Here is a 10,026-nt window from a genome sequence, read left to right as displayed (position 1 = left end):
ACGACTCGATTTCGAATTACTTCGTTTTACACATCACAAAATAGAGTACTCCAATAACTCTCAAAAACCAGCAATTTGAACTAAACCATTTTGAGTGCGATAAATATTTTCATTTGAAGGCATTTTAATGTATTTTATCCTTAAATCTGTGAATGTATTAGATTCTTTCCTTGAATATAAGTTATAATATATATTATAATAACATGACAGTTATACTTGGTCATCCAACGGAAAAGTCAATCAATGCAATCATAAAATTTTTAACTATTAATAAACTTCAACTGTGAAGAATTTCAAAATAATCAGCCCTACTCCTGTGTGTTTAGCCATTGTGTAGTAGTAGTAGTAGTAACCTTTGTTGTTTGAGTTACTAAACCCCAGTTTTCTCAACTTTTAATGGAGTTTGTGTTCACGTTATTTGATTCGGAGCCTTGCAGTGCTCTGAGACGGGAAGAATAAGTCCGAGGTTTGGGGAGTACAAGCTCGTCTATCCTGACCCCCCTTCAAATCGAGCTGGCAAATTGCTGAGAGCAGAGCCAAGAAACGACAAGACAAGACAAGACGAGATGGTAGAGAGCATAGATAAAGACGAGACGGTAGAGAGACGCCGTGAGAATCAACAGGCAAAATTGCCTCCTATTGGCCATTCGTATACCCCGATTTATCACCCAGTATTCGTAGTGGAGACTCGATATAACCAATCGCCTACAAGCTCCTACTATATTGTTGCATATCATTAAAAAATGTCTGCCTTAAAATGTACTTTTTGCTTTAAATATACGCCCACACACAAATAACTACTGATATTCCCCATAAACGAATTAATGTATTTGGGAGCTTTACCAGCATTTAATGCATGTTACGAAGCTGGAACCTGGAATAGAATACTGCGCTCATTTTCATAAAAATAAGTAAATAAGATTTCTTTCAGTGTTTCCGATAATTAAACTACTCAAACTTGAACCGTTTTTAAAAATAAGTAAAATATTTGAATAGCTGAACTGATGTAGAGCTAATAGAGTGAAGGTTTCTGAGTTAACTGGTCTAAACAACATCCTTTCAGCTCATTTCAATTTAATGAATCCTTATTTTTAAGGGGTGTATTTAAATAATTTTAAATACACAGGTTCCTATAATGGCCAGAATTTCTTTTATTAAATTCTATTTTTGCAAACTAAATTTGTACCGTTAATACATAAAAAAATAAGAATCTACTACATTTTGCGATCTCATTCAATGTTATTTTTCTACTTTAAACCACTTAAAACCGGCGAAACCATGCAGTAAAATTTCGAGTCATTTAAAAAGTTAGCGACTGATCACTTTGCTTTTAATTTTTATGGGATATTTTTAAAACTTTATGATTTCTTAATTTTGAAAGTTACAAATAATAGTCACTTAATTAGACCTAGTTCGATAAACGATTTTCCTTTTTTTAATGTGAAAATTCCATTTAACTCAACGTCCCTTAAAATGGCCACCCTGTACGGGCGAAAATGAAACTGTACGGAAGAAAAAAATTCATTAGCCTATTTATGAAAAAAATTGTATAACATTTCTGTATAGCTGCTGTAAGGGGCATATCGCTGAGACATTCTAGAAATTGAATGGGATAGTGTGTTTTATTTGGAAACTTTTACCTGTTTGCTTTTTTTTTATATCTGCTACCGTTATCCAGAAAATAAATCTAGCTGATACCATCATAAACATAATTTGATTTATGTATTTCAGATTCGAGAACAGCAGGATCCAGACCAAGAAAATGTGGTAATTTCGAATGATTTTCCGGTAAGTTTTGTACCTTATTTCAATTCAGTGGCTTTGGGTTGTACAGGGTACATAAATATGGGTTAACAGAGCCGTATCTTAAAAACTAGCACTTATTCAAACGCGACTGTGAATAATTTGAAATACTTTACGAAAGGTGGATAACACTCAAAAGATTTTTTGGAAAACGCAGGATTGCGGAAACATTACATTTATTAACGATTTCAATACGTAATATAGTTTTGTCGTATTTTACACAACAATATACCTATGCTACTACTTATCAAATGCATCTACATTTATATACCTATATGATTGATAAGCCCGCTTACCTAATGAGAAAATTCAGTCTTTACTAGCTAACACGCATAAATGGCTATTTTTAATAATTGGATTGAAGTTCTTCCAAGTTTTCACTTGTTCAAAGAGTCGAGGACCGGGACTCAACGTAGGGCGGCATTGACAGTGAGCGACTAGCTGAAAATCCGGGGAAATAGCCCCAATTTCGATCCCATGATTAATGAGCTTTTGACATCTGATCAATGATTTTTTGGGTGGCAGATGTTTCAAAAAACAGCCCACAAAAGCAATCGCTATCGAAAATTTGTTGTAAGAAACAGAATGTCGACCCTCTTTGTACCAGCCTCGTCCTGAAAAACACCAACAAAGCACATCTGAAAACTGATTTCGAATAAGCGTTCCACCGAGAATAAACCGTTTATTACATATTTATAAAAGTGTTGCTGGCTTGCAGTCGAAAACTCACGATTTCAAATGAATTTAAGATTCGTACAAGCAATTGAGAAATTAAGCAATTGCGATCAAAAGCTATGAAATTATCAGACTATTTATTTATCTAAATTTACTTTCATTTAGCATATTGATTTGCAAGTTACCTAAATAGGAAACATTTAATTTAAAACATTAGAGAGGAGTTATTGACGGTTATATTGAAGTTATACTTCCACAAATTACTGTGGAAGTACTAAACAGATGTATGTAATTTTATTCTGAAGTAAATTTAGGACTTAAATAAGATTGGCCTGTCGTGTTGGTTGCTATTTCTCGAAGATGCTTTCTAGAATATAGAAGTAGGTAAATAATCAGGAAAAGAAATGGGGAATAGGAAATATGTTGCAAAATATAATGCCAATGTTGTTTTGAAAATGTCTGTTTTGCACATATTGCAACTTCAAATAAGTAGGAAGCATACATTCACTAATAAGTATATCACAGTATTATCTAAGATCGTTGTTACATCTTCTCGTTTTTAATGGCACATGTAGGTTTAAAGTCTGGATTGAAATGTTTCCAAGATTTAATTTCTTCGAAAATTGAAGCTCCGGGACTTAGAAACGGTCGACATTGACTGTGAGCGATGAGTTGATAATCGGGATTTATAGAACCAATTTCAACTCCGTGGGCAATTAGCTGTTGGCATTTTTTTAAAGCTCCCTGGGGTGGTGGATGGTTCAGAAAACAGCCGATAAAAGCGATTCCAACAGAATTGCGATTATAAGATGATGTGTGGGAGCCTACTTGAAACCATCCACGCCCTAGAAATGTATTACAGGAATTGTTTTAAAATTGATCAATGAAATATTAATTTTCAAACCGTTTTAGTGTGACTCTACAGAGTTAAAAAGTAATCAACCTTTGGTTTAACACTAATATTGATTACTATCTGGTCGATCACATTTATTCGTTTTGAGTTTGTTTTAATATAGATAACTTTAGGAAATCGTACCTTCATAAGCATTACCATCTGAGCCAATGCAAAAGTTATAGGCGATGTCTCTCCAACCTCTACTTTCAATGTGAAAGGTCTGCATTAGTCGGAGAATCAACACATTTTCTGCTTGAGAAAATCCTTCCTCGGTTGCAGTGTGGCCTAAATAAAAAAGTTCCTGTGTTAAAACTGCTAATAGTTTTGAGGGTTTTGCAAAGATTTGTTGTTTTTTTATTTGTTTGTGGCAATTTTTTTGCAAGTTACGATTGTCTACGTTTGGTTGCATAATTATTAGTAGATTCCCAGACAAAATTCTTATTAGCAAATGCTCAATGACAGAAATCAAAACAGAAGTCTATATACATTTTTACTTGAATGGCCTTCAGGACCCAAATACCTAAATACTTACATATAATAACATATTTTGCTGGTTCCTTCAGATATTCGATTTCGGCAACACTGGGTTGTGCTAGCCAAGAAATCCGTTTGAGCAGAGGAAATGGATCTTTAGGGTATACTTTCATCGGTCTTTCGCAATTCTGGTCGTTGTTTTCTATATTGAGCACCACCTGTTCAGTTATGTTAAAAATATGTCCTATATGGACAGGGCCTCCTCCCTCAACACTTATTAGATCCGCAATTCTTGATCTGGATGTATCATTTAAGGTGTCTCTTATTATCCCAGCTGCCGTGTCCATTAAGTTACTTCGGTATCGCGGCTACGAAATAATATAGGTATAATTAAAAATAATTATTGAAGTATGTATTGAGAAGTTATTGATTGTAAATTTAAAATTTATGCGCCTTTGTTGTCCAAACCATGTCATAAATCAAGTTATTCGGGCAATTTGTTTGTAATTAATATACAGGGTTATTTACGTAGACCGTGCAATAGAAGTTTTCCAACTTGCAGTTGTTTTAGAAACTTGAAATTTTGTTTCCGGTCATAACGAATCGTGCCTAAACCATGTAAAGTGCGTTTAGCCCTGCAACTATACAGGGTGTACGAAAACCATAGCCTAGCTCTTTTTTATTTTAAATGCAAACTCCTAATTTTTTAGCACGGTTGGATTTGCCTTCCAATTACGAGTTTGGGTGACCCTAGTTTTGTTAACTTATCTCTAATAGTTTTTGATATATGTCAATTGTTTAAGAAAAATATGCAATTACCTATTTTGTATACCTATACGTGCCTGTAAAAAAACTGAAGTTTCAACATTTTTTTATGTCAATGTTTTTAGGCTGCATACATCCATATACTACCTACTAAATTTGAATTTTGAATTTAAAGCCGTTAATTTGATGGTATTTTTTCTTAAACAAATGACTATCAAAAACGATAAGAAATAAGTTATGAAAACTAAAATGGCTCAAACGCACATTTGAAAGGCCAATCCAGTCCTGCTAAAAATTAGGGGTTTGTATTTAAAACAAGAAAGTTATTTTATAGCTTTTCTACACCCTGTATAGCTACAGGGCTAAATGTATTTTGAATGGTTCGGGACGAGTCGTTATATGACTGGAAATAAAATACGAAGTTCCTAAAACAACTTTAAGTTGGAAAACTTCTAATGCACGTAAATCACCCTGTATAGTGTTCTATTTTACATTTATATATTTTTTTTCAGAAATCTAGGACAGAGCAAGTTTTAACATACTTACAAAAATCATCATTATTTTCCAATTTTAGTAGTTTTTAGTTCAAAATGTTTGAGTCTATTTGGTACAAACTGTAATAAAAAAGTGTAATTTACATTTTTGCGGTTAAAGTACTATATACTATAATTCAGTCCTGGTTCAAAGTCTTTGACTAAGACAAAACTTAGTGGAAACCTCGATTGACAAAATTTAAAATGCCGCGTCCTTTGAAAGTTATATTCTGAAAGTTCTTTAGGCATTAGAACTTTCCTAAATGTTAATAAAAAATTTAAGAAACTTTACTTATCGTATGTATAATGTGGTATACATTGTATTCGTAGAAAGATGATGATATTAAATTCAGATATTTTTTTGGTTTCTGCTATTTAAGTTATTGAAGATGTTCAGGATTATATTGATATCCATAACAATTTATTTTAACACTTTATATTTTTTGCAAAATTAATGTAACTTTGCAATTATATGTCGATATTACCCTCTCTATGATCTCAATTATATTTTATTGTAGTCAATTTAGTTGGCTTTGATTAATCTAATCGATTTATTTCGCTTATATTGATTATTTGATGTACATGGAATTCCCAGAACCTTATCTGTTTAATTTAAAACTTTATCTGGCAAATAATTTTTGCAAGCTATTTATTAAAATACTTACCACACCTATATTTCGAATTGTTGGAGCTTTTTCTATTACATTTATATAATAATTTAATTTTAACAAATCTACGATTATGTATAACTTCTTGCAGAGTTAACATTTTTCTGCCTACATAGGAGTATGTCTGTACGCTATAACTTTGGTCGTACGTCATTAGTGAAGAAATTTGACTACCAACATAAAAACGATTATGCTTGAAATTTGGGTGCAAAGTCGAATTGGAGAACCTCAAACAATCATAAAATACAAAAAACTTTAGAATACCACCTAATTTAAAGTGATGTTGATTATTTATTTTCATCTTTGAAATTATTAGGTTGCTGAAAATTACAATGCTGCCGAATCGATCGTAGATTTATCGGATTTTTTTAAAGACACATGATGCTTGCTTGTTACATTTGTCATGTACTTGTTTATGTCTTTTGCGTTGACGGTGTATTTGTGCTTTTGAAATGAACCATTATTCCATAAAGAATAATCAGCAAAGGCGAGACAGCATTGAGATAATTTAATACTGCTTCGAGTATTTATGTTAATATAATTTATGGCGGATATTGCAACAACGCTCGACCGATTCGACGATTCATGACGTGCGACCAGAATTATAGCCCCAAACTAACGTACGAGGGTCGTTTGATAAGTCAGTGACTTTTTAAATTTCCCGCGCAGTAACGTTAAATTCAAGATTATTCCCTTCAACCGTCGTCTGTTAGTAAGTAGACTGCTGTGAAATTTTGAGCACGCGACGTCATTTATTTCGTGTTTAACAGTCATTGAAAGGATTTTCGACAAAAATGGAAAAAAGTTCATTTCGAGTGCACATCAAACATTATTTTTTACGTAAAAAAACAACCAAAGAAACGAAGCAAAAGCTTGATAAATACTATGAGGACTCTGCACCATCAATAGTTAAGAAGTAGTTTACTGAGTTAGTAGGTCGTATCAGCACAAATGACGCAGAAAGTTCAGGTCGTCCAAAAGAGGTTGTTACGCCAGAAATGGTCGATAAAATCCATGGAACGATTCTGGATGATCGGAGAATAAAAGTGCGTGAGCTGCTGTAGGCATGTTACCTCAGAGGGTACATCACATTTTACATGAATATTTGGATATGAAAAAGCTATCTGCATGATGGGTGCCGCGATTGCTAACACTCGACCATAAGCGCTCCCGCGTGATCATTTCAAATGAATATTTAGCGATGTTCCGTCGAAATCCTAACGAGTTTTTGCGATGTTTCGTAACTGTTGACGAAACGTGGATCCATCACAACACACCACAGACCAAAGAACAATCAAAACAGTGGGTTTCTTCCGGTGAACGTGCACCAAAGAAGGCCAAAATGGGTCTGTCGACCAACAAGGTGATGGCCACATTTTTTTGGGATGCAAGCGGTGTCGTTCACGTCCATTACCTTGAAAAGGGTAAAACGATTACTGACGCATGTTGACTTGAAACTAAAACAGCCGCATTTGGCGAAAAAAGTGCTGTTTTATTTTCAAGTCAACACACATTTTTTACGTTTACATTGCACGGTGCACACGTATGTAGTCGCCATGGCAAAAATCCAAGGAATTAGGCTACGAACTGCTACCCCACTCAGCATTTTCTCCAGATTTAGCCCCCTGCGACTATTTTCTTTTTCCAAACCTGAAGAAGGGTACGGCGGTAAGAGATTTGAGTCCAATGAAGAGGTCATTATTGAGACAAACGCATATTTTGAGAACCTCTAGAAATTATACATATTATAATGAAGGAATACAAAAATTGGGCAGACGCTGAACTAAGTGCATCGAGCTAAAAGGAGATTATATTGTTTTTTGGCCGAAAAAAAATTACTTCATTCAAAAATTCACTGACTTATCAAACGACCCCCATACCTACGTGATAACTACGTATTATAATTAATGTCTTTGGAGCTACCCAAAGGTAGAAAGCGTTTCTTCTTATACAGAACTTCTATATTTAACCGTTAGACATTTAAAGCTTTACATTAGGAAAAACAAATATTTTGATGTTATTATTAATAAATTGTATCAGTATCTATGCCCTAAATTTTCCATAACTGCATTGAGAAAATCCCCGGCTAATCAACAATGTCTACTCTTTTTGCAAATTGATGGTCTTAAAATTATTAATTAAACATTAAAAACATATATTTCGTAATTGAAAATAACATTAGATTTAAAACACTAGTTGGAAAAATTTTCGTGTAAATCTGGCTAATTCTGTAACTCTTACCAAAGTATTCATTTTAGTTTCAAAGGCATTACATAGACCCTCATCAATATCACCATCGAGATAATTCAACTCTTGATTTTTCAATACTAGTTGCCTATCACTTTCTGATGTTCTCGATTCTTCTTCGTCGATCTCAGTAGTATCTGCATCACTCAAGTCACTATCGTGATCATTTGGATTCTGATCTGTTACTTCTAATTGCTGATCCCTTCCCATACATTTTGTGGACTTGTTTTCTTCCTTGACGGGCTCAGTAAAATTGGCATCACTTAACTCACGTATCGTGCACATTTTATCGAATTCAAACACCACACGATTAGCAGTCCCCATTTGAGACTGTAATTGGCGATATATGCGCTTTATCTCAAATACAAATAACACTACATATGCTATGATTCATATTTGAGTTTAAGTGTAATCAAATTTATAGAGGTGCTATCTATATACAGGGTGATTCAAAATTGGCGTCATTCCTTTTAAGGGGTAATAGAGGCTCACTTGGAGAGTACGAGAAAAATATTGACATTTTTTTTTCGAAAATTTCTAGAAGATATTAACAGTTGAAGATCGAATTTCAACTTTGTTATTAAGCATTATTTTGAAATTTTTCCATGTTTAATTGGTAGCATATTGGAATACTTAAGCATTCAAAAAGAAAAATTACGGTCTTTGCTTGAAATTACGAAAATTTTTGATATCAAAAAAGTTCTCTTCTACAATTTTTTGATCGAAAGGCACAGCGGCAATGATGTTTTTTGTCATTAACAGATAGTTACAAGTGGATAGCCCTTGTCAATCATAACAATAATTTGTCAAACTGCGACTTGCTTTGAATTTCCTTTCACAAATTTGCGGATATGCGATTAGTTCAGGGGAAATGCTACAGTAACATAGCCGAAGCTGAAAGAACTCACGCCAACAAAGGGCGAGAAGAGTGGTTCCAGGAAGATAGTGGACGACAATATATGTTCGGGTTCCAGGCACAGAGGAACAAGTATTGGACATAATCGAATCAGGGCCTTCCAGGGGCACTCAGAGCGCAATAACGGACACTTTCCCAACCACCAAATAAATACCGACGAAGGGCTACATTCCTACCACGTTTGTACGATACACAGCACAAGGAGATACAAATGGAGCACGAGTTAATTAACTGAATACGAGAAGCTGCTTGATAAGAGTGGATAATAAGGAGATTACACAGATTCAAATGTTTGGTGTTGTATGTTTTTTTTTTAAACACCAATATTCGAGGTTATGAGAACAGGTTGACATTTCGTTAACAAATCTTGTTGAATTTACCGTTTATCCTCGTCTATCTTATTGTCAGTCTGTATAATTCAATGGTTACCGGAGTTTTAAATAATTACGAAGCAACAGGAATCTGTGCAATGTTAATTAGGCAGATTCCCTTGAAAAACATTGCTGCCGTATTTCTGATATAGTTTTTTGCAAATTTCTCAGTTTTTAATAACAATAAATTTCTTGTACTATTTTTTCTGTACTCCTATAACAGCGCCAGACAACACCTCCAGAGGAATGACGCCAATTTTGAATGACCCTGTATATCCAGTATCCCATGACTTTATCCATATGTTATATTGGTTGCTTTACCATACATTTACTTAATTTTTTTTATTATCGCGCTTATATGCATTACCACTTGATAGCCTTGACCCTTTACTAATGAACAAAGACTAGACACTGCGCATTCAGACATACAAATAATGTGGGTGATACTGATGAGTCAATAGCCACATTAAATATAAACAAATTTCTTAGTTTGGGTTTTGAAGTTATAGTGGCATTGCTAAAAATGTTTTTCCATTTAATCTCTGGCCAAATACTCCGTTCTTAGTGCAGACTTTTATCTTTTTTAAGTCATTCTGTTTTCTATTATTGCTATTCTCTTATCTTTTTTATACCTATATCATGGGACAATTCAGAATCCCGAATTGATAGGAATTGGTTG

General features: G+C 33.9%; 1 protein-coding gene across 2 annotated transcripts; it reads right to left on the bottom strand.

Moving 5' to 3' along the window:
• Window positions 1-1,962: 1,962 nt before the first annotated feature.
• Window positions 1,963-8,474, bottom strand: LOC109547001 (peptidoglycan-recognition protein LE). 2 transcript variants are annotated; one of them, XM_019918212.2, is made up of 4 exons: window positions 8,055-8,474; window positions 3,906-4,215; window positions 3,515-3,658; window positions 1,963-2,417 (listed from the first exon to the last, which is right to left on the bottom strand). In XM_019918212.2, the coding sequence occupies exons 1-4, from the start codon at window positions 8,382-8,384 to the stop codon at window positions 2,113-2,115; spliced, it is 1,089 nt and encodes a 362-aa protein (XP_019773771.2). In that variant the 5' UTR covers window positions 8,385-8,474; the 3' UTR covers window positions 1,963-2,112. The 2 variants fall into 2 exon arrangements, with proteins under 2 accessions (XP_019773771.2, XP_019773772.2); XM_019918213.2 differs by lacking the exon at window positions 1,963-2,417 and adding an exon at window positions 2,923-3,323.
• Window positions 8,475-10,026: the final 1,552 nt, after the last annotated feature.

The sequence above is a fragment of the Dendroctonus ponderosae genome, unplaced genomic scaffold (genome assembly GCF_020466585.1).
Source record: "Dendroctonus ponderosae isolate FM_Combo_2020 unplaced genomic scaffold, Dpon_F_20191213v2 Dpon_F_20191213_8, whole genome shotgun sequence".
In the NCBI taxonomy this organism is placed as follows: Eukaryota; Metazoa; Arthropoda; class Insecta; order Coleoptera; family Curculionidae; genus Dendroctonus; species Dendroctonus ponderosae.
This window is presented reverse-complemented; position numbering and strand designations above follow the sequence as displayed.